This window comes from Pelodiscus sinensis, chromosome 9 (assembly GCF_049634645.1).
Source record: "Pelodiscus sinensis isolate JC-2024 chromosome 9, ASM4963464v1, whole genome shotgun sequence".
Taxonomy (NCBI): domain Eukaryota; kingdom Metazoa; phylum Chordata; order Testudines; family Trionychidae; genus Pelodiscus; species Pelodiscus sinensis.
This window is the reverse complement of record NC_134719.1, coordinates 19250039-19275223: the sequence shown is the minus strand read 5'-3', so window position 1 is coordinate 19275223 and position 25185 is coordinate 19250039. Positions and strand designations below refer to the sequence as shown.

At 42.6% G+C, this 25185-nt stretch overlaps 1 protein-coding gene across 7 annotated transcripts; it reads left to right on the top strand.

Annotated features, from left to right (window-relative positions):
• Window positions 1–1065: 1065 nt before the first annotated feature.
• Window positions 1066–25185, top strand: C9H1orf141 (chromosome 9 C1orf141 homolog). 7 transcript variants are annotated; one of them, XM_025185624.2, is made up of 11 exons: window positions 1066–1288; window positions 3963–4113; window positions 4690–5036; window positions 7354–7452; window positions 9575–9744; window positions 13801–13913; window positions 15388–15497; window positions 17347–17497; window positions 18378–18486; window positions 20367–20562; window positions 22948–25185. In XM_025185624.2, the coding sequence occupies exons 4-11, from the start codon at window positions 7372–7374 to the stop codon at window positions 23998–24000; spliced, it is 1983 nt and encodes a 660-aa protein (XP_025041409.1). In that variant the 5' UTR covers window positions 1066–1288; window positions 3963–4113; window positions 4690–5036; window positions 7354–7371; the 3' UTR covers window positions 24001–25185. The 7 variants fall into 7 exon arrangements, with proteins under 7 accessions (XP_025041409.1, XP_025041414.1, XP_025041416.1 ...); XM_025185627.2 differs by lacking the exon at window positions 1066–1288 and adding an exon at window positions 2023–2162 and having other exon boundaries at window positions 4808–5036; XM_025185622.2 differs by lacking the exon at window positions 1066–1288 and adding an exon at window positions 2023–2162.

Here is a 25185-nt window from a genome sequence, read left to right as displayed (position 1 = left end):
CACCTGATGCTGCTGCTCCTGGCTTCCACCCTCCGGCTCCCCTGCTATGCCCATTTTCCCTCTGCCTGCCCCCCTGCTATGCCTCCGCTCCTTCCCCAAATGATGCCCATTCCCCCTTTCCTAGCAATGCTATGTCCTCCACCCCAAGTGATGCCTATGCCCCCTTCCCCTGCTATCCCAGCCCCCTTCCTGTTCACTCCCCTGTGGTCCCTGGACCCACCCAACCCCCACTCCGACGAGGTCCCCACACCTGCAGTGGCACATCGAGCCACTCCCCCTCTTCCCTCCCAGCCCTGAGCCCCCTCCTTCTGCACACCTTTATTAATATAATATAAATACAAACTTCGTTTTGTTCAAAATCAAACAAGTGTTTTTATTGAGAGGTCAGGGAAGGGGCAAAGGGAGGGGCTGTAGTGGGGAAGGAATAAAGCAGCAAGCCAGAGGCCCCTATTGGAGAGGCCTTGGGCAGCTCTGGCCCATGGCACAGAGAACAAAGCTGTGGCATCCAAAAAAGAACAGGGCAACCACAGCAGGCACTGGGAGAGTTTCGCTGTCCCTTGAAGAGGTAGCAAGCAGGCAGCAGAAGCAGAGAAACGGCTGTCCGGAGGGGGGGCAGGGGTCCCTTTAAATGCATGTCTCTATAAGGCTTCGGCACCAGCACTCAGAAGCAACTGGTGACCTACAGCCCTGGCTGAAGTGGTTCTGGGTGGCCTTTTATGCGAGAGAGCGTCCAATCAATCTTGAGCTCCTGTCTGATGCGCTTTTGTGTGTGGACGATCTCTTCCAAAAAAGCCTCCTTCCAAAAGAAGCCTGCAGTCTAGAAGAAGTCAAAGTGAGTTGTGAATGGCTATCACTTCCCTCTGCTGGATGGATTCAGAACTGAGCAAATATCATCGCCTGGCCTTCAAAATAAAAGCAATTCTCCCTGAGCTCTAGCAGTAAGGGCTCTTATAGCAAAAAGATCTGTGTTTTTAGCCTTTGTGTGGTTAGAGTATAGCATTGTGACATCTGTATAATTCTAGATGGCCATGGAGTGTGTAGAATACTTAACATCCCTGTGAGAAGGCAAGTGTGAGGGTTAAGCAGTCAGCAGTATAGCACTTTACAATTGCCAAATGCTTTTATAAATATCATGCTGAGTTGTGTCGCTAATGCCCTGTTGTCATAAAATGGGACAAAGGATTCTGGGATACGGAGATTATGGGAGAGACTTTAACCAGGGCTGCTCTCCGAACCACAGTCAAGAGAAGCCTCTGCTTCTGTCTCATCATTCTAGTGCTGAGAATACGTAAGTGGGGAGCTGGGAGGGTGGGATGAAGAAGTACAACTGCTCTTCAGCTCCTCTTGAGCATGGACAGGAGCAAATTCTGTAGGAACCACATGGCCTGCAAGCATAATTTTAACGTGCTTTCTCTTTGAACACCCAGGCTGGCCAAATTGTGTTAGGGTTTTCTCTCTAGCTCACAAATGCAACCATGTAGAGATCTCTATAATGGGTCCCCCAAGGCGGCTATATTTGTAGGGTGAATGCGCTCTTATAAAACAGGCTGCACCCATGTTTAAGATAAACTTAACTCAAGTCTTTGCTATGGTTTAAATATAACCCTTTAATAGAATTTGAGCTCCTATCTGGTTCAGGCCATAATTGTTCCTTTCCTGTCTCTCTCACCTCATAACATGGGAGCAAATCACATAGGAAAGGACAGATCTGTTTTTCTCTCTGGTGGACAAGTGCAAATCTTGGCAGTTCCTCTAGATTTACACCAGCATAAACCAGAAGAGAATCAGGTCCTGCATGTCCAGCGTAGGCACTTCTGTAAAAAGCAGAATATCCCCTTCTCCAGGCTGGGTGGGGTTGTGTACAGTTCACTCCCTTTGGGCAGAGCCGGAATTCAAATGATTGAACCTGGGAACAGAACACATAGGCCTGGTGGTGCCGGACGGTAGCCAACATACGATAAGCAAACCCAGCCCAATGAGCTGAGGAAGCTATTGCTGAGCAACACAGTAACAAAAGGCCATGGCAGAATGGGGAAAGGAGTGCAGAGGCCAAATGAGTGAGCTGCATCTCCACACCATGTGCACGCTGTCTGTCTGGAGCAGACCATGGGAGCTCAGAGCAGCTCTGCAGGTGGGCTAGGGGGCCCTGAAGATCTTTTCTGGTAAGTGCCACAGCAAGAGAAGGGAACTGCAGGGGAGGTAGAAGAAGTGGAGACTGTGGAACAACACAGTCAGGGGAGTCCCTGAGATGCCCAGAGAAGCAACAAGAATTGGTGGAGAGGCAACAGCCTTGGGGTTAGACACGAAGAGAAGCAACAGGACTCAGGTGTCGAGGAGGGGGAAGGCAGATTTGTGGGGAAACAGTGTGTGGCCACAGGAGTGAAGAAGTGATGGGAAGACAAGAGGGGAGAAGCAGCAGGGTGCTGGAACTACGGGTACTGAGGATAGTAACAAACACCAGATAGGTGGTTTCTGTTATTGGCCCTCCACCCTAAAAATTGCTCCAGCACCCTTGTGCAGGAGGGGGAGAAACAGGGAAAGGAAGGATAGGAGAGATTAGGAGGAGCAGTAGTTCAGTTTCACTTTCTGTAAAAGGGGTAAATACCTGCCCTGCTAGGCATGTTGTGAAGCACTCTCAAGATCTGTAAAAGCAGCGGCGGATGTAGGGCAGGGCGAGTGGGGCGGCTGCCCCAGGCCCCGCGCTTCAATAGGCCCCGCGCACATGCCCCGTGCATGCTACTTCCGGTCGGCTGCTGCCGAGGCGCATGCATGAAATGCTACTTCCAGTCAGCTGCTGCCAAGGGGCATGCATGAAACGCTATGTCCAGTCGGCTGCTGCCGAGGTGCATTTGTGAAACTCTGCTTCCGGTTGGCTGCTGCTGAGGTGCATGCGCAAAACTACTTCTGGTCGGCTGCTGCCGAGGCGCTTGCGCGAAATTGTGCTGCCCTGGGCCCCGCAGCGCTGCTCTAGGCCCCGCAAAATTATCATCCGCCCCTGTGTAAAAGTGTGTTGAGTTTCTTGGATAGAAGATGCCAGGTGTGATATGTGTGATTGCCCTGTGCCCACTGGAATAGATTAGCCTGCTCTTCCCTTTGCTGATATCCCATAGCTGACAATGAGTGTCATTTGACCAGTACTGAACAGATTTTAACTGAAAATGCAGACATGGGTAAACAGTATTCAGCAGCCGCTCAGAAGAGAACAGCTATCTGTACATGCAGGTTAAACCTGGCTCTGCACCAGTTAAGCTGCATTCATAGTGAACACACACTGTCAGCCTCAACATGTTTTTTGATTGTACCCTGTGGCTCTAGAATAACAGGATACAGGTGTGCATGTGACCTCATTGTGCCTACTGGCAAGGCTGTTGTTTGAAAGGTGTATGATTAACTGGAATACCGTCAGATTTTTTTAAAACAATGGATTAGAGATTTCAGACACTATGATTGTCGTTAATTCATCCAGACACTTCTGGTTTTACAATCACATTTTCCAGTTTAAAAATAAGTTTACTCTAACTTATTCCAGTGTAAAAGACTTACACAGACAGGGGGAACCAACTCACTATCTAACCATACAGAGAAGTCAATGAAGCAGGTTACAGAAGTGCACACAATAAACTCAAAAAATCAGAACAATCACTAGATTTTTTTTCTAACCTCTTTTGGAGCTGGTAATCTAAGGTTGGACTTTTAACTGCAGACTACAAAACCCCCAAATGTTATGTTTTTAAATTGTGCTACCCCATTCAATATATATGCTTCATACCATGTCTGTTTTTACTGTTGCTTAAAGTATATTATCTCATTGTCTCAACTGGAGATGTAGATGAATATACAGTTGACTTTTCTAAGTTGCTGTAGATACACACACAAAGGTTTCTATGGAGCTTGGATATGTTTGGTACAATGTGCTGGCTCTCTCTATCCTTGTCTCTCTTTCTCTCTCCTCTCATTGGCAGGCGTTTTGTATAACACAAAAGACGTAACTTTTCAGCTGTTGCCACAGTTCAGAGCTGAGGCTGCACCATGGCATATGTCTGTACTACTTCAGCCTCAGCCCCCCTTCAGGAAAGTACTTAAGAACATGCTTACCTTGGAAAGAATTTCAAGGTACTTGAACTACATGCTTGGCAATGCTCAGGTCATGACAAGCTATTGCTTCCCTCAGAACAAGAATTGCTTCATCATGCTGGAGCAATTCTCCAGAGTCTCATTGTTTTAAAATTTGTGCATGGGGATGGGTATGTTAAACTGATCATATTTCTCTTCATACTACAAGAGGGATCAAATGTTGCCATTTTGAAACCCTTAGCCCTTGTGGCTCTTTTGCTGTTGCTGTTGCAAGCTGGGTACTGTGTGTTCAAAAATTCAGAGACACTAAGCCTGATTTATAGAGGTACATGTTCATTCCATCTGAAAATGAGGCCGCAACCATTTATTGTGCTATCAGTCCATGTTGCCTAGTGGTCAGTGCATGGAGAATCCTGGAGGCCTGTGGTCTATTCACTGCTCTGCCAGTGCTTCTTTGTGTAGCCTTGGGCAACTCATCTAACCTTTCTATCTTGGTTCCACCATTGGTCGTATGAAGACAACAGTAACTTCTGAGGATTAATCTCTGTAAAGTGCTTTAAGCATGTGAATTGCAATCTATCAACTAAACAATATTTTATTATTATTGTCATACAGGCCTCCTGTAAATTCTACTATTGGTCAAGGAGCATCTCTCCCTTCCCTTCCCTGACCCCTTCCATCCCCCAGAGCCCCATAAATAACCCTTCTTTTCCCCTGTCCCTGTCTCATGAAGCTTCTCACCATGGAAGCCTCATTCAATTTGTCTCACTGAACTTGGGCTTCGCTGCTGCAGCATGTTGTAGTACAAGTGCAGGGCGGGCGGTTACACAACACGAGAGTGTGAACCTGGATGAAACCTTCGGAGGACACTTGCTAACCACACTGCACACAGAAGGCCTGTGGAAATCTGCAGCTGAGGGAGCCGCAGCGGGGCCCAGCCGTACCTCATCATCTGGGCTGTTGTGAGTCTTTGCAGTTTTCTCTTTCCATCAGCAAAGCCAGACTGCAACTGTATGTCAGCTACTGCAGAAGCCAGGGTGGGCTGGCAAAGTCGGGCTCGACCACAGCAGGATGAGCTTTGAGAAGGAGTGATCCTGGACGCAAAGCATAAATTGACCCCCCCCTCCCCCTCCCCCTCCCACCATGGAAGTCAGGAAGGAATTCACACTCCATCACTCCCCTTCACAGACAGCAAACCCAGCACTGCAGTCAGACAGGGAGAGTAGGAGGCTCTTTGCCTTCCTTGGAAACATTTAACATTGGATACACTCAGGCTTTGCCTATGCTTCTAACATTAAAGTGCAGCTGCACAGGCCTTTAAAGTGAAAGTGTGGCCAGTAAGAGTGCTGGACAGGACAGAGCTCTTTCATTTACACTGGTGCTTTACAGCACTGGAACTCACTGCACTCGGGGGGACGTGTGTTCTTTCACTAGCCAGAAAGCTGCAGTGTAAGAAAAGTGGCAGTGCAGATTTAGCCTCAGAAACAGGCGGTTGGGTTAAATAGACCTGAATCAGATCCAATATGGCAAACTCTATGTTCCTATGCAGAAAATGACACGCTAAGAAAATGTTGTTTGTGCCCTTTTTCTTGTTGGGTTTTGATGTATGAAAAATACCTGGTTTTAAAATACTTTGTTTTTCAGCTTCTGCTTATCTTTACATTACACATTCAGACATTGTCTATTCGGTCTTTTCTGGAAGACCCTATGGACTACTGGAGAAACTAGTAGGACAATGACATCACCAGAACTTGTAGAATTGATACCTTAGCATTTGAGAGTGTGAGGGTGTTTAAAAGTCTGGTTTTGTTTTTTGTTAATATGTATATAACAAAGAGCAGGGACACCAGTGGGAGAAAAGACCTCTTTGTTAAGGAATCAGCATTCCCTCTCTTTTACTGAAAGACTAAGAGTTCCATGTCTTGCAGCATTGTGGACCTCCAAGGAGACTTCCAGCAAAAGCAGGAGAGACAAAAATATATTGCCAGTATTTCTGAGAATAGCAAGCAGGAAATAATCTTCATACATCATGACATTTTTTAAAAGGAAAATATCCCCTACACTCCCTTTTCCTCTTTGCACCTCGCCTTTAATGTCTTTGGCTATTTACCACTCCCTCCCCTGCAGATTTCACATTGGAAACCCAATCAGGAGCTAATACAGCTCATACGCTGCATAACTTCACCCTAGGGCTGCATCTAGACTGGCATGATTTTGCGCAAATACTTTTAACGGAAAAATTTTTCCGTTAAAAGTATTTGCGCAAGAGAGCGTCTATACTGGCATGTGCCTTTGCGCAAAAGATTTGCTTTTGCACAAAAGCATCCGTGCCAGTGTAGACGCTCTCTTGTGCAAGAAAGCTCCGATGGTCTTTTTAGCCATCGGGCTTTCTTGCGCAAGAAATTAACTTGGCTGTCTACACTGGCCCTCTTGCTCAAGAATACTTGTGCAAGAGGGCTTATCCCTGAGCGGGAGCCTCAGAATATTTGTGCAGGAACCACTGATTTTGGACAGTACAAAGTCAGTGTTCTTGCGCAAATACTTGCGGCTAGTGTAGATAGGTGGCAAGATTTTGCGCAAAAGCACATGCTTTTGCACAAAATCTTGCCAGTCTAGATGCACCCTAGGTGTTTCCTGCTAGGGCACGGGCAGGAGCATGTGAATTATGGCCCATGGGCCAGATCTGGCACAACAAACCTCTGAATCTGGCCTACCACCATCCTACAGCCCAGCGGGAAGGCTCCCTGCCCACTGAGCCCCTCCCTGCATGCTCTCTGTGTGCTGCACGCCCTTAAGAGTGGGCTTTGCCCACAGTCCCAGCACAATTTCCCAGCTCCCATTGGCTGGAAAACTCCTATACTCCTGCCCCAGGTCACAACCACCGCCCAGACCTTGCATGCCCTCTTCCAGGTCAGAATCTTCTCCTGCACCCAAACTCCCTTCCAGACCCCAACTCCCACTCTGCACCCAACCTTTATTCCAGACTCTGTACCTCCTTCATTAATATCATAGAAGAGTTCAGCCTTTGACCATTTACCAAATTCTTGGAATGGCTCCCCCATCAAAAATGATTGCATACCTCTGTGCTAGGGGATAACATGACCCTTAACAAAGTGATAGGACAGCATTATTATCCATGGATTGTTCTCCATTACATTGCCACAAAGTTCCCGAAGCACCACAAAGAGGTTTTAAAAGTTTATAGCATGAAAGTAACCATTTTTCTAAAATCATTGTTTTATTATCATAATTAGTTTATTTTCTTATATCGTATTTTAGGAAGTTTGTTTAGGAAAAATGACCCAGAGACTCTTAGGAAAACTTGATGCTCTGGAACAATATTCACGCAAAAGACTGGCCAGACATGGAAAAATTGAAGTAAGTATGGAGCAAATCAAAATCATATGAAGGATAGACACACCTGTAGTCAGCTTTGAAAGAACTGTTAATTGAGTTATGCCAGCACCTATTCACTACTGTGATTTGCACCATATAATTAATATAAAAGATAGATGGATGAGACAGATGGAACTGATTTGTGTCTGACTGATGATTATTCCAGATAACAAAGGAATACTGATAAAGTGAGGAGGTCATCTAACAGATGAGAAAAGAGCATTAGAAGTGTGGTGGGATGTATCAAGCATTTGGCACCCCCTGCTGGAGGCCTGGCCATTGGTGTACACTGTCCAAATAAGGCACCTTTTGGTGGGAAATAGTGAGAGAGGCCACCTCGGATCAGCAGCAAGCAGAACCAATGAAAATTAGCCCTCCAGGAGCTAGAAGCTTTGAGAGGACCCAGCAGGTGTGATGTTTTGAAGCTGTAGGCTGCAGGGATCAGTGAGAAGTGATCATTTTGAAAAGAACCTCCTGCCCACTGGCATAACCTCACATGCATCCCATGCCAATGGCTGCTTTTCAGACCATACGGCCGCAAGAGGCCAATCATGTGACTGAATCTGCATACTCTTTATTAAAAAAATTAATGTGGATTTGGATTTGCAGAGTGCTGCCAAGGAGAAGTAGCCCATAACCCTTGCCACCGCCACACACGTGCCAGGTAGCCCCCCCCCAACATACCTTCCCTTACTTCCTATGGGCACCAGCCCTCCCATTCTTGTCCATGGCAGCTTCACAAGTCTCCAACTGACCTGTGTGAAAGGGATCGTGTGGGGCTCAGGCTACAAGCAAGATGTCTGTGCCACAGGCAGCTGTGTGGTGCGACTGTGACTGGGAACAAGCTGAGGGATACAAAGTACATGGGAGGCTGCCTTAAAAAAGCCAAACAGTGTGAAAATCTCACAGCATCCAATCCTTGGGGTTAGATCCATAATTTGGGACATGACACTGCCATGAACTTTAAAGATGAGAACGTGCAGCAGGTGCTAAGTTTTGATGCATTAATAATATAACCATAGGAGTAGTTCGGGTTTATTTTTATCTCTTTCATAAAGTAGCAGTGGGTTAAGCTTGTTTTTAGGAGCTGACTTTTGCTTATTTTTCTGAACTGACCTGCCCACTCCCAGGGGCCAGCCCGGCACTGAGTGAAATTCTTGGTTGAACTAGTTAAGGGCACTTTTATATCATGAAATTTAAAACCTAGGTGGCCGCTGGCCATCTTGAGTTACATATCCGTTTACTGCTGTAAAAATTAAGGCATGCTTGCCTTGCGGGGTGCCCCACTGGCTCAGAGGGGCCAGTGACAAAAAGCCAATGGAGCATTTGACCACAGAGCACCTGTTAACACATCTACCACAATACTAGTATTTGCACACCAACTCCCCCTCTCTTTTGTCATGTACTTTGCCTCACCAAATTGTCTGGCTTCATAATATGTTCTTTGCCAGAATTCTAGCAAAATGATTTTCTGTAGCAAAAGTTAGGGTAACCAATATATAGCAGTAATCTCTGTCAACAACTGGATTGCATTGTAGTTAAATGCAAAAGACATTTTAAAGTGCATTTAATCTCCGAGTGATTATGTCAAATGGTAGTTTCATATTAGCAGATCCACTTGCCTTCTGAGACAAAGATAAATTAATAAAATAATCCAGGTTTTACTGCTTTGACTCATGTTGGCTTTAAATTCAGTTACTTAATTGCAGGAAGCGATAACAATAGCTGGTGGGTCACAAACTTGGGTGCATCTACACAGCGGCGCTATTTCAGGATACTTCCGGTATCCCAAAATAACATTTTCTGCAACTTGACAGCACGCCCATTATTTTGAAATAGCTTTCAAAATAACAGGTGCACTATTCCAATGTCCCTGTAAACTTTATTCCATGAGGATAAAGGGATGTTTTGGAATAGCGTTCTTTTTCTAAATTAATTCAAAATAAGCTATGAAATTTGCATAGCTCAAATTTCTTAGCTTATTTCAAGCTAAGGGTACAGTGCAGATGCATCCAAAAGTTAGTAATATTTCACATCATAGAAACAAACATATTGCACAAACACATTGACCCATTAAGGCCATATATATTGTATTTTGTTGCAGAGCCCGGGTCTTGGGAAATTGCAGTTGAAACCATTTGTGACAACTCCATTGACATTTGAATTTAAGGAGGATTATGAGATACCAAGTGCTAGAACAACAAATATTTCCAGGTCTAAACCTGCTCAGCAATTTTCAGAAGATGAACAGTTCTTCAGACATCAGCAGATAAGGTGACCTTTATTTTTGTGTATGTGTGTGGTTTTGTGTTATTTTTAGTTTGGCTTCCAACCCAGAGGTTAGAGAGGTTATAAATATTGTAAAAATACTATTCCTATTCATCTTATACATCAGTTTATTCTCAGCACAATTAAATGTAAGTTGTTACAACTATCTTGTTTGTATGATTTACCATTTTAAATAGTAATTGTTCATGTCAAAGGCGTTATCATTAGGAAAAACGTACAATAAAAGGATTCAGATAAGAAATTGCAGAACTGTTAGCTGTGGTGTGTAACTTATCTCTTAAATCAACCATTGAACCCGATAACTGGACAGTAGCTAATATAACATCTGGTTTTTTAAAAAGCTCCAGAGGTGATTCTGGCAATTACAGACTGTAGACCTAACTTCACTGAACTGGGTGACTCGATGATAAAATGGTAGATACAATTCAATACTGATAAATCCAGAGTACTGTAACACACACTGGAAAACATATTTTCAACTATACACACAAAATGATGAGGTCTAAATTAGCTATTACCACTCAAGAAAGATCTTGGGGTGATTGTGGCTAGATCTCTGAAAATATTTCAAGACACAGTCCAAATAAATAAGCTAACAAAGGGTATGTCTACACTACAAAGTTAATTGAACTAACAGCCATTAGTTCGAATTAACTTTCATAGGCACTACACATGCAAACCGCTAGTTCGAACTTAATTCGAACTAGCGGCGCGCTTAATTCAAACTAGGTAAACCTCATTCTACGAGGACTAACGCCTAGTTCGAATTAAGTAGTTCGAATTAAGGGCTGTGTAGCCACTTAATTCTAACTAGTTGGAGGCTGGCCCTCCCCAGCTTGCCCTGGTGGCCACTCTGGGCCAAGCCAGGGAAACTTTTCTGCCCCCCTCATGGCCCTGGAGCCCTTAAAGGGCCACGGTCTGGCTCCGGTGCCCATGCCAGATGCAAGCCTGACAGCACCCATCCAGCAGACCCTGCTCCTGGCACGGCACGAGCCAGCCACCCAGCCCTCCGCCTCTTCCCAGGACCAAGCTGGCAGCTCCCAGGAGCCTGCCCGGGGCCGCAAAAGGCAGGCACCCGCCTGGTCTAGTGCAGAGATCATGGACCTCATTCAGGTTTGGGGGGAGGCCTCCAACGTCCACAATCTCCGCAGTAGGCAAAGGAAAGTGGCCGTCTAGGGCAGGATAGCTGCCAGCCTGGCCACCAAAGGCCACATACGAACCCAGGAGCAGGTTTGCATGAAAATCAAGTTGGTCCAGTGAGACCCCCAACCCTGATCCCTGAGCTTAGAACATAAGAACATAAGAACGGCCGTACTGGGTCAGACCAAAGGTCCATCTAGCCCAGTAGCCTGTCTGCCGACAGCGGCCAACACCAGCTACCCTGGAGGGGATGGACCAAAGACAATGACCAAGCCATTTGTCTCGTGCCATCCATCTCCAGCCTTCCACAAACAGAGGCCAGGGACACCGTTCCTACCTCCTGGCTAATAGTCTATGGACCCAACCTTCATGACTTTATCTAACTTCTCTTTAAACTCTGTTATAGTTCTAGCCTTCACAGCGTCCTGCGGCAAGGAGTTCCACAGGTTGACTATTTGCTTTGTGAAGAAGAACTTTCTTTTATTAGTTTGAAACCTGCTACCCATTCATTTCATTTGGTGTCCTGTAGTCCTTATATTATGGGAACTAATGAAGAACTTTTCTTTATGCACCCTCTCCACACCACTCATGATTTTATATACCTCTATCATATCACCCTTCCGTCTCCTCTTTTCTAAGCTGAAAAATCCCAGTCTCTTTAGCCTCTCTTCATATGGAACCTGTTCCAAACCCCTAATCATTTTAGTTGCCCTTTTCTGAATCCTTTCCAAGGCCAAAACATCTTTTTCGAGGTGAGGAGACCACATCTGTACACAGTACTGAAGATATGGCGTACCATAGTTTTATACTTCCCCTCCTCCTTCTTCCCCTGGCTTCCCCCTTCCAGCTCCCTCCTCCCAGGTTTCCCCCTCCCCTCTCCCACCCTCTCTTCCCGTCTTCCACCTCCTTTTCCCAGTCTCCCCAGAGGTTAATCTCCCCCCCCCCCAAGTTTTGTTAAATAAAGAGAGTTTCTATTTTTGAACACACATGTCCATTATTTTTTACATCAGGAAGGGGGGCTAGGGAGGGGTAAGTGGAAGGAGATGAGGGAGGAATGGGTCACGAGCCCCCGATGGGGAGGACTGGGGTGGCTCTGCAGGCTCCTCGGGGTGGAAGCTCTCTTGCAGGGCTTCCTGAATCCTGACAGCCCCCCAATTAACCCCCCACCCCCACCGGATGGCAGCCTGCGGAAAGTGCAGCCAGGCTGATGATCGAGTGCTGTGATGTGCCGAGTGTAGGCACTCAGGGCACTCCAAGACAGGACTGCTTGCTGTCCCTCATCGAGGTAGACAAGCAAGCGGGGAACCCTGAGAACTGTCTGTCCGGGGTGGGGGTCGGGTCCCTTTAAGCACAGCCCTCGGCTAACCTGAGGCAGCAGCTCCACACTCTAAGTCTTAACCTGATGCCCTGCCTTAACTTCGGTTCAGGGTCCACTCAATATGGACATGCTAGTTCGAATTAGCAAAACGCTAATTTGAATTAGTTTTTAGGTCTAGATGCACTAATTCGAATTAGCTTAGTTCGAATTAACTGATTTGAATTAAGTTAGTTCGAATTAGTGCTGTAGTATAGACATACCCAAAGTTAGGAACAATTAGTAAAGGGATAGATAAAATAAAAACAGAAAATACAATGCTGCTGTATAAAATGCATGGTACATCCACACCTTGAATACTGCATGCAATTTTTGTTGCCTCATCTAAAAAAAATATTCAGAGAAGAGCAACAAAAATGATTAGGGATATGCAAGAGCTTCTGTACAAGGAGTGATTAAAAAGAGTGTACAGGGACTGTACAGGTTAGCAAAGGTTTGACTAAAGGAGGTTATAACAGAAGTCTATAAAATCATCAGTGGTGTGGAGAAAGTGAACAGGGAAGTGTTATTTACCACTTCACATGATAAATCAGCTGGGGGATTAAATTAATAGGCAGCAGGTTTAAAACAAAGGAAGCAGTTCACGGTCAACCTGTGGAACTTACTTCCAAGGGATCTTGTGAACTATAGCTTGGTTCAAAAAGAATTAGATAAATTCATGGAGGATAGATCCATCCAAGGCTATTAGTCCAATGGTTTGAGAAGCATCCCCATTCTTTGGGTGTCCCTAAATATTTGACTGCCAGAAGCTAGAACTGGACAAATGAAAGACCAGTCAAAATAACTCTGTTCTGTTCATTCCCTCTGGAGCATGTGGCATTGGCCACTGTCAATGACAGGATACTGGGCAAGATGGACCCTTGGACTGACCCACTATAGCCATTCATAATGTTTATGTTTATATTCCCTGCTAATTGGCAGAGAGGGGCAGTGAAAAATCCAATCTGTACTTTGAACATTCTCAAATTTGGAGGCATTGTGCTTCTGACCATTGCTTCTGCCACTGAAATATAACATTAAGTAAAATCATTTTAATGTCCTCCCAGTTCTCAGCACCATTGACAAAGATTAATTTAATGGAAATTCTCTTCCAGATTCAAGACTCGTGGGGCAGCTGCTACAGTCTGTATAGTGCATATTAGAATAGGATGCTCTAAAGTAGCAGAATTGTGTTAGACTGCCATGGGAGCAATTTCAAAAGTACTAGGGCTTGTACTGGGCGCCTTCTGTTCCCATTAATTTCAGTTATAGTTCAAATGCTCAGCATCTTTCAGGATTAACCTCCAGAACAAATACACAAAATGATAGAGCCCAGCCTAACGTTTTGGACCTAGAGCTGCCACTCGTAAGTGCTAAATTTTGTTAATTCCATTATGTCTCATCAGTTGAGGAGACAACCTATATTTTGCAATATCAGCCAAAGCTGCACACTTATGTCACCCTTTCCAACCTGTTTCACTTTTTTTTAGTCAGTTGTTGGTCATGAATGGCTATAAAATGTACAACTTTGATTTTTGTCCTTTCAGGCTTAAATCCGTGGTGCCAAGACTGGCAGCTAGAAAGAGTCACTCTGGAAAACTAACTGCAAGGCCATTTAGTGCTCCAGATGTCTTGCAAGCTAAAGCATGTAATCAGAAAGGTACTTCTTTATGTAACCCTTGGCTACTGCTAATTCTGACATACAAGTTCTTTTACGTTGTTTAGCTATTGTGTAAAACGTTGTACACAAAGTATTGACATTCCATGGCACATTTCTAAAAGCATGGCAGGGGTGGGCAAATTCTGGCCCACAAGGCTAGTCCCTGGAAGGCGACCACCTCCATGTTTACCGGTGCCTCTGCAGATATCGGAGGATTGCTGCTCTGGTTGGCCACGAATCACCATTCATAGCTAATACGAGCAGTGGGAAGTGGCGTCCTGGTCCCCAAAGCTTCCTGCCACTCACGTTGGCCGCAAACAGTGATTTGTGGCCAACCAGAGCTGCGATCATCCGATACCTGTGGAGACGCAGGTAAATATATCAGCAGCCCACCAGGGACTAACTGTGTGGGCTGCCAATTTTTTATTGCCCACCCCGCGTGAGTACTATTGCAGCCTGTCTACACTAAACGAGGTCTTCACTAGCCAAAAAGGTGTGTTTTTACATCGAGATAGTTAGTTAACTTGATGGAAAAAATGCATATTCTCTTACAGTGAGGCCATCGCAAAAGAAAATGGCTGGTTGCAAGAAACAATTTGTTTGGATATGTTGAGCTTACAGTACTTGTGCAGGTCCTTGCATCTACGTGCAACAGCCATCTCAGATAAAAGTGATGACTGTACATGTGGGAGAACATCTTCAGCTCAGATAGGGTTGTACCAGTACATTGTGAAAAGGAAACCACAAATGTTGCAGCAGTACTGGCTCAGCTAGTTCTCCTAACCTGTCCTGCAGTACAGTGTCTTGTGCTAGGAAATGACCAAAAAGCTCTTGCTTCTGGAGACTGCTGGGCATGGTTAGATATGTGTTCCAGGCAGGCCTTCTGACAAAGGGGGCACAAAGAGGGCAGTTGACCCACAGCCTGGCGATTCAAAGGGGCCCTACTGTGACAGTGGTGGTGGCCCGAGCTCCGGCTCTTTAAATTGCCACCAGAGCACCAGTCCACATGCTCTAAACAGCTTTGAGGGCTGAGGTAGGAAGCCCAATGCCTTGCTCCAGGCAGCAATGATGGATGGCTGCCCTGCCCCTTCTGCCTGAGGCCCTGCCCCCTTTGAGGCACAAAGCCCCTACTCCCACCTTGCCCGGGGCCTGCAGAAACAGTTGGCCCCCCTGGCTTTAGGAATCTCAGAATGTGCTGATATAACTACAGGTGCAGGGAGTGCTACATGTGGATGAGTAAGAATGGTTCTGTTTAAAAAAATAGCATTTCAGGGTAAACCTGCTACATGGTTGCAAACATAAGCAATGGAGCAAACCATTATATGCAATCACTGTCCCTTCAGCAGTTTCCTTGATTGATGTGTCTGCTTATTTTAATGATTAATCCACCTCTAATGAAACCTATTAATTTAAAATACTGCACTATAATAATCTCATCAAATTATTCCTGTTTTCATATGTATCCTTTTTATAGACAATCTCCACATGTTAAAAGAAGGTTTTATTTCATTAAAACTAAACCAAAAAGAAAAACCTGTTAATCTTAGAACAAAAGTTCACAGAAGACCAAAATGGAAGACAGAGGTAAATTCCACTCTCAGCTTAACCCAAAACTACTAATTAATACACTCCATAGTATCTTAACTCTAACCAGATTTACAAATGCTTTAAAATTGATACAAATTTCTTCAGGGATGTTTTACAGTGTCTTTTTAGGGTCTGGAAAGAGAGGATCTCTGTTTGGGGCAGAATTCCTTTTCTGGTTGTAATCTGAATATCCATGAAAATGAGAGAGTTCTTTTCTCTTAAAAAAATACTAACCACAATTTTTTTCTAGCAAAACATACATTTTTTCAAACTTCTTCAACATCTGTTGGTCCATGGCTATGTTCCCTTTTGCAAAAATTAAACATTTTTTTGTATAATTTAGCATACCAAATTTGATGTCATTTAGAATAAATGGAAAAATAAAATCATTATAAGATGAGACAATAATGGGGAAAGTTCTGAGCTTCATGTTCATATCGTATAACTATCAACTGTAAACTCAGGGAAGAGACCAGTGCTTAAAAATACTTTGCTGGAATGGAACTTGACACAATAAACGAACATGTGACCGAGTGGCTAGTTGGCACAGACATTCCTGGAATAGATGCTTCTCATGCAGGCAAACCACATTAATATAACACAAGCTGCATACATCAAAGGGAAAAATGTTAAGGTGGATCAGACAGCCAAAAATATGCCAGTGGAACAAATTACAAGTGGAAAAAATCAGTCTTCTTCCTACTGTGAACTACAACAAATTTCTTCTATTTCTTGTAATGAACAGTTATAGCTTTTATTATTAATCATGTTTATTACAGCAGTGCTGAAGGGCCAACCAAGAATGGGGCTTTCTTGTGCATGTTGCTTATTTATAGGGTCCTTCTCTGAGATGCTTATAGACAGACAGAGGGTGGGGAAAAGGGGCAAAACACACAAGCTGGAATATGAACCAACAGATGGCGATAACTGAGACATTCGCCATTTTGGGTGGCAGGGTTTAGTTAGGAGGGGATGAGCCAACATGAAAGAAAAGGGAAGGAGGTGTGGAACATAGCAGGGGAGAAGAGGTAAAAGGGGAACATGTGGAGTTTTGCTTTGTTATTTAACATAGTTATAACCCTTTGTGGCTAAGCAGATTCTGATTGGCATAGACAGATCTTTTTCTTACCCTGCTGAGTCATAACAACCAGTGCCTGCTCTCAGAACTCTGATATATGCAAGGATTTTCCTTCAGGGTGAAGGCCACATCCCAACTGCAGATGTGCATCAGCACATAGTTAAAGAATACGGTAACATTACGCTAACAGCTATAACAGTGGTATCTAAGCTGCCACACCTTATCCTTATAATTAAAAGACTAATATCAGTGGTAATCTGCAGTATCTATTGGCAAAAAATGACTTTTTAATAGCCACCATTATACTATGCCCACGTAAACATGTAATATTGTGGATTGTTTTGTTAGGTAGGCAGTGTTTGCTCACATTTCTGAGCCTAACACCTGGCCCTAAAATGTGAAATCTACAAAACTTAACTGAGACCCACATTGTGTGCATACTTGCTTTATATTGGGCAGTCAGATTCTGTCATGAGCTTTGTATAAATGGTTACACAATGATCCCGTACAGCAATTCCTGGGTTCTTATTTATAATTTAAGTGTCTGAACTCTGTCATTTTACAACAAACGCTACATTTTCTAATCTTTTTGTTGTTGTTGTTCAGTTTCTAAAGTTTTATGCTTTAAATGCATGGATCATTTAAAGATTCTGACATACCATTTACCTTGAAGATCCTTTAAAAGTTTCCATGTTAGGGTTACAGTTGTAAGGGTGGCTCATTACAAATATCTGATGTTCATATGTACAAATACTTTCCGATATCCAGGTTGAAAATGTTCTGAAGCTGGATGCCCTCTGTCAGCAAGACAGCCAAGCCCATTTACCATCTACTCTTGACCATATGGACATTTCTCATTGGTGCCCTCCTAAAAATGCCAGTAACCAGAATGAAGAATCATTTCTAACAGCATTAAAGGGTAAGAATCAGTGAAAGCCTTATGTAGCTACAGTTAAAGAAAATTGGAGATTCACCAATACCACTGCAATGCATTAGAATTAGAAGGAAAGTTTTTCTTGGAGAAATTATCTGAGAGAGTGGGGTACAAGGACTCATCCTGCTTAAATGGGCTGTTAAATGTGCATTATTCTAACTTATTTAAGTGTTTCCTTATCATATAATCTCTTCAATTTACATTTTTCTTTATTTATTTTTCTTACATTAGTCATGGTCATGTGACATTAAAATATCATCTCCTCTGAGAAGTTACTTTATAAAAATGCTATCCTGAGGTTCACTTTTCTTGTGTTTCTAATGCTTCCATATTGAACCTGCTCCGTTTACATGTAAATGTTTATTTTTCTGTCTGCTTGACTGGCAACATCAGCCTGAGATCTAAAAATTCAAATGTAGCTATTTCCAGTTTGTGCATCAACATCATTAGAAAATGTTCTGTGGGGCAAGTATTTTTTAGTTTTAATAAAATAAAATAAAATAAAATAAAATAAAATAAAATAAAATAAAAACTGAATTTTAGTAATGTGCAGTGTACCCTGAGATGGGGAATGCTACATGACCTGCCACACTTCTGCTGTCATTTTGGATCCTTTGTTCTGAAGAAGGAATCCTTTTGGATGTATTGTTCCTGCAGCACCAACTGCCAGGAGATGCCCACTCTGCAAAGCTATAGGCTAGGATCAGTTAGTTTAGCGCACTGATGTGGTTTGTTGAGGATCCCCTGTGCACTTTATAAAGCCCAATGTCTATTATATTTTCCAACACCATCCAGTGAGAAGTAACTTTTGTCTCCCTTATTTGCACATCTATATATCATGTATAAAAACTCACTGTCTTTTCAGGGGACAAGATAGCGCAATACAGTATTTATGGGGAAGCTGGCAAATTCATTGCTCAACAGCTAGAGAGAGACAACACAATCAGAGTCTGTGTAAATGGTTTGAAAGAAAGGTAATTGCTGACAGACTGTAAATATTACTGCAAATCTATGTTGAATTTCTTTCTGAATGACCCACTGTGTGGCATCCCAGTCGTCAATAACTGGCCTTACTACTTGGTTAGATCTCATAAGACAAGCAAGTTAGGTCTGGGCAGTCGCAGGAGTGGAGAACTTCAAGGAGTGCCTAGAATAATGAAGGAAGTGGAACTAGCAATGATGCTAAGGAGCACTATGCTTCTTAAAGTGCATCTTTATTGTAAAGCTTAAAAGACAAGTCTTGCTGGTCACTAAAGGTCACTTTAGCAAAGAAAGAGCCATTACCCTGGGAAAAGACTACATCCCTTTTTCGGAAAAGGGATGTAAATTAGACGTATCGCAATTGCTAATGAAGCGGGGATTTAAAGCTCCCCCGCTTCATTAGCATAAAAATGGCTGCTGCTTTTTTTCCGCACGGAGCTTTGAATTTAGGGATAAGGGATCTTTCATAAAAGGCTTTATTTTCCGCAAGATCAGCGTCTAGACTGGCGCTTTTTTCCGACAAAGCTCTGTGCGGAAAAGAAGCGGCAGCCATTTTTATGCTAATGAAGCGGGGGAGATTTAAATCCCCGCTTCATTAGCAATTGCGATACGTCTAATTTACATCCCTTTTCCGAAAAAGGGATGTAGTCTAGACGTAGCCTGGGAGTGATTGCATTCTGCCTACTTATGTTGCCCCTGCAGTTTCACCTGGCTATGGTAGTCATCCCTTTTCCTCAACTATTGCATAGGGTTGCTGTGTACTGTCAAGCTTAGACCCCATTGAGACCGGACAGCCCAGAAGTGAGGAGCTGGTTTTGCTTTATGTGCCAGAACGATGGGCAGCCTTTGATGATTAAAGAGGAAGGCAAAGAAGGAGTTAGATCAGGTGACCCACCTCCACTGCCCATGTTTAATGTGTGTAGTGGGCCATGCGATACCATCATGGAGGTAGTTAGCATGACAGTTCTGCAGCTCATGGCTTGAGTCAGAATGGGGTCAGAAGGTCGTGCCAGACCCTGCTGGACCTTATAGGTAATGGTGGACCTTGTTGCATGACATACAATGTCTCTGAGCTTGAGTGGGAGTCTTTGGACCCCATTGAGCTGTGCCCCCAGAAGGGCTCAGTGATATCCCATGGTAGGACAATGGTGCAATCAGGTCACAGATAGGAGCAGGTGGTGGCTACAAAAGGCTTGTGTTTATTAGATAGTGCTGTGGTAAGAACCCTTTAGCCACAAATGAGCTCAGCACCGATATTCATATCACAATGGGAATGCTGGGCATGGAGCTCTTTTTGAAACTCTGTCCGTGCATTTCCACACAGCCTGTTTCTTTCTCCTTTTTGCAGCCTGATATTAGGCAATGCTCATGATGAGCCAAATCTTCAGGAAAAACTGTCTGCCCTGGAGCTGGAGATAGAATTTCCAGCTCAGATAGCACCGGCTTTGATCAGCACATACCCCCACCAAAATACTAATTGCTAAATGGAGCAGTCCCACTGAATGGCCCTCCCTGAACCTTCTCCCCTGCAGGCACCATTCGCCCATGAACACAGTACACTAAAAATGGCAGCATAGCCACAACAGTGCAGATGGGGTGAGAGGCTAAGTACCTAGAGCCTGGGATAGGATAATATTCAGGGCAGCAAGTCCATTCACTGTGTTTAAACTGCCATTTTAGCGCACTAGTTCAATCAAAGCTAGTACGTGCACATCATCCCAAGCTGGGAATTACACTTCCAGCATGAAGTGGAGTCATACCCCAAGCTGAATGCCCATACCTGCTTTTAAAACATTGCTGTCTGAACATGTTTCAGGTAAGAAGCAGCTATCTGCATCATTGCCTGTTTAACTGTAGCCTTCTTTATTTTAAGAAACGAAGCTTCTCTGAAAGAAAGTGTTCTTGATCTTGAAGAAACAAAAAGTACGAATAATTTTCATGTAACTAAATCTGCTTCAGAAGAAAAGAAAAATCTCATCTCCTTGAGTATTGAAGATGAAATGGAAAAAACAAATGCTAAAATAATCAGCGTGGGCGCTCCAAAACCAAAATCTCCCAGGCCAGTGGTGGTAATGTCCTGTTTATACCATCCCTGTTGTGTTTGGTAAAGTTTATAAAAGGTCTTTTATGCTAGTACCTGCTGCTAGTAAAGGAATATTCTATTTTGAAATAAGACCAGACTTCTGAACCCTTGAGATTCCTGCAATAAGAGCTTCCTATTTCATTATTCATATTTGGAATAGTACATAGAGTGTAACTTTTAGCACCCTAGATCAGTAGTACTCAACTAGGGATACATGCAGAGCTCTCCTTACCCATATGCAGAATATGCAGCTCTGTAGAACACCTGAAAATTTGGGACACCACTGGGTCTTAATGTCCACCCACTCACCTCTTCCTATCCCTGTTCTGTGGCTCTGTTTCCTCCAGAGAGAATCCAGTTAACTTAAAAGTGAAAAAGCCTGTCAGAGCTATTAGCTGCACACTGAACCTGTGAAAGAGCCTTTCAACTGTAATGAAGCCATTTAACAAGCATTTGCCAACCCCATGTATAGGCTGTCTGTTTCTGAATTTACTGTGTTAGTCTACAGGACCTTTGTTTTAAAATATTTCATAAGTGTGTTGCTGAAAATTATAAAATCACGTCTATAAAAACATCATCATTCTCCCCTCCCTGGGTGGCTGTTGGGCATAGGGGAAACAATTTACTACTACTATGTAGGGCCTCATAAATTCTAAGGATAGCCCGGGATATATGTAGCCCTGGGGATACACTGAGGTCTTCCAGAGGTCATATCAGCTCATCTAGCTCAACAGGCTACGTAAAAAGCACTAGCAAAGTCAGTACAAACCCAAATATCATACAATGACTCGTTTATATTATTCTGTATACTATACACAGAAATGGAAGTACAGTATTTACATTCCAGTTTATTTTATAATTATATGGTCAAAATTAGAAAGTAAGGCATTGTCCAGTAATAAGCATGCTGAATCCTTATATTTCTATGCCTGATTTTGTAAGCAAGTAGTTTTTAAGTGAGGTCACATTTTGAGGCATGGAAGAAAAATCAGATACCTGCAAGAGGTACAGCAGTCTGGAAAGATTCAGAGTCACTGCCCTTCATCATATTTCAAATAGGGATGTAATAGCATAGAGGATTAAATGATTAACCGATAAGCAAAAGCTTATTGGTTAATGCTATTGACTACATGCATCCCCCCTCGACAGTACGTTTTTTAGAGGGCTGGCTAGCAGCATGGCTCAGTCTCAGTTGGCTCTGGGTCCCCAGAGCTACCCCTGCTGCAGTTCTGCAATAAAAGTAATCTAGAAGCCAGGTAGTCTGGCTCAGTCCCACATATTTTGGGCAACTACACAATTAATTAATTACATGCTTCTTAACATCCTTAATTTCGAACACATTAGCTTCTGGCTAGTTTCCTAGGCTCTCAGTTGGAATGTTGTCTGAGGAGAAGGGAGTGCTGTTTTTAGCTCCCAAAGAAGAGGGTAAATTAGGACTCTTGGAAGGAGTCAACCTAGTTCTATTTCCTCTGCTCCCCTTTCCAGTAATCTTGACATGATCTGCAGCCAGTTCTTGCTTAGTTTGCAAACTGGCAGGGTGAGAGAAGAGACATCTATTGGGATCTGGTGATGGGGAGGAACTGGCTTAGAGCTAGCAACAGAGGAGAGTGAGAAAGTGGTGCAGGTTGGGGGTGGGCGCTGGACATGGAGAGCTGCACATTCTAGCACTCTACAATAGATGAGAGGCTTTTTGAGAGAGAAGGGAGCAGGGCCCACAGATGGGGAAGGAGATGATGAATTTGTGATGACTAGTCATTCTAGTCCCTCAGTAAAGAGGAATAATGACAAATACATTCATAATGCTTTAAGGCTCCAGATTTCATGATTAATTTTAAGATCTACTAAAATGCAATTTGTGGTTTATATTGGTAATTGAACTGTGGTCTGACTAGACTTCTCCAGGGTTGAAGTTTGAGATTAGCTTGTATCATGCGTGTCCTGAATAAACTTTAGCCCTGGAGCCTGAATTCACTTACTGGACTTACTGGCTATTTTTTCAGACATATTTAAAGATTTTTTTAAACAACCCAGAAAACAAAACTCTGGAGGTCTTTCCTTCCCATGGGAGCTCTATGTATCCCTTTTTGCTTTTACTACAGTTTTCTGAATAGTTGTATATGGATACTCATGGTCTACCTGAGCTGGAAACAAATGTCAATCATTTATAATACATTGTAGTGCCATATAATAAGCTGTATTTATCGTGAATTTCAGCACTATGTGACTGTTAATGTGATGTCTAAGTATATTATCTGATCTGAGCCTATTTATTTCTGCATCTTCGACATATTCTTGGACTTTTTTAAGTAAACACCTTAGAACTATATGAAAGAAGTGAGAAAACTTAAGTTCAATTTCTTTTTTTCTACAGAAAGTGAGTGAAACATACCCCATCATTTATGCTGAAGAAGGATATATGCAAAACTTTATTTTGAAGAGGTGGCTGCGTTTACATGGAAATAAAGTGTCTTGTGACTTAGAAAATGAAAATGATGAGGTACAAACAAATCCAAATTCAGTTTTACAAAACAACTTTGATTATGCCCTGGCCTTATCTGGAAAGGAAGAAAAGAGTACTTTTAATGTAACTGCTAAGGGGAATAAAAAGCTAAAAAGAACATTATCTGGGAAACAAAAAATCAATATTCATATTTTATCTCCAGATGGAAAAAGTAAAAGCATAAAAAATTCACAGAAGGAAAAAATTCTTGTTCAGAAAATAGCTGGTAGCTTTCATGATGCTGAAGTACCAATCAGTAAGCTCATATCAAAAGACAGGAATGTTTCAGCAACAAAGGCTGAATGTAATCCTGATGGCCTTGTTATATTTGGAGTAAACCCAAAAGCTGCAGCACACCAATCCACTAAAATAAATGCAGCAACTGTTGCTAAATTTCATGGTTCTTACAGAAAACCACTGTTCACAGTCTCCCAGCTTCAAAAAAAAGGCAGGCTGGCTGATTCATCACAGTTGGATTATATATCCATAACAAAACCTATTAAAATACATGACTGCCCAAATGTCAATTCACAATCATTTCACAAAATCTCATATGATCATTGGGAAAACAAAAGCATTATTCAACCTGCAGTTTGTTTTAAGAAAAACCCTCTGCCTAGTGACAATAATGAAGAAATCGCTGAAGTAACCAAATCTGCCAGGTGTTCTCAGCCAGCTTTCAGCAAGGAAGAAAAATCAACTGCGATAAAGCTAAATAATGAGTATTGCACAGACAATAGGAAAAGCCAAGAATGGGTTAATACTGTGGAATTCTGGAGCACTAGCAGATCTTCAGCATTACTGAAAGATTCATATGCAATGCCAGGCAGCAGTCCTGAGATCAAAAAAGCAATGCTACCTGAATGCCTGGCATCATTACCTGTTAACTTCAATCATCCAATTATTAGTATACCAACCGCATAATGTCATGCCTCAGAATTCAAGATAAAAAAAGTTCAAGCTGAATTTACAGATGATACTGATACTCCAAAGGACACTAGTCACTCCAATTAACTGATGGTATATCTATTGATTGACTGTCATAGATACATGGGATCGATCCATTTCTGAAATAAATGCATCTGCCAATCAAGATGTTATGATAATTTTTGTCAGAACAGCTATTATTTTTTACATGAACGTATGTAAACCATGAGATATTTGCCACTGTAATTAATTATGACATAGCAGTTATAAAGGGATGTGTGTCTCTTAAAATTAATTGATAGGCCTTTATAAACCTTTATTCAATGGTTTTATTAGACCCGCATACAAAACATTAAACTCTTGTTTCAAGCACAGAAATTATTTATTTTCCTGAATACATTTGCTTTTGAACATTTTAATACATTAAGATAGTTCTTTATTTTTAAATACAAAGAGAAATTATATTTAGAGTGTTATCTACCTTTCTTTCTTAATATACCACGTAGATTTTAAAGTCTTACAACTTCTAGTACTATGAATCATATTGCTTATGATCTATGTTGTACACATCAAGATTCTAGCCAAGTTCTCCCTTGCAATTTTAATAAAAGTGTATTTAGTGGAATGTGGCTTTTAATATTTAGCAATATTGGATTAGGCTGAAATTCTCCATAAAGTACATTTTTGACAATACACATAAACTAATGACTACGTGCATAACCTATTTTCAGCTAATATTAAATCACGGGCACTTAAAAAGAAGAAAGGGGCTTTCAGCAGGATAAATTGTCTCCATATGGGAAGTGTTTTGAACTGAAATAAATACAGGAGATTTTCCTCATGCTGTTTAGAAGATATTTTACTAGATGAATCTAAATTTACACATTATATTCAGCCTGGTAATTTGAACGTCTGACTAGATATGCAGTTTCACTCTTACTACTTTTTCAGTAAGCAACATGCAAGACCCCACACTTCCAATCGGTAGGTGCCTAAACAGTGATGCAAGTCCATGGGTCCTTGGCTTTAACTCATTACATTGCTAGAGTATATACAACATGGCTGAGCATGTACTTTGGTTTCTGAACTGAGCTGATGTGTTTGTATATGTGAACACTGTATTTGTAATGCTTTTCCTAGAAATGAAATTACTGAGGAAAATAAATGTTTATGTTGGGGTCA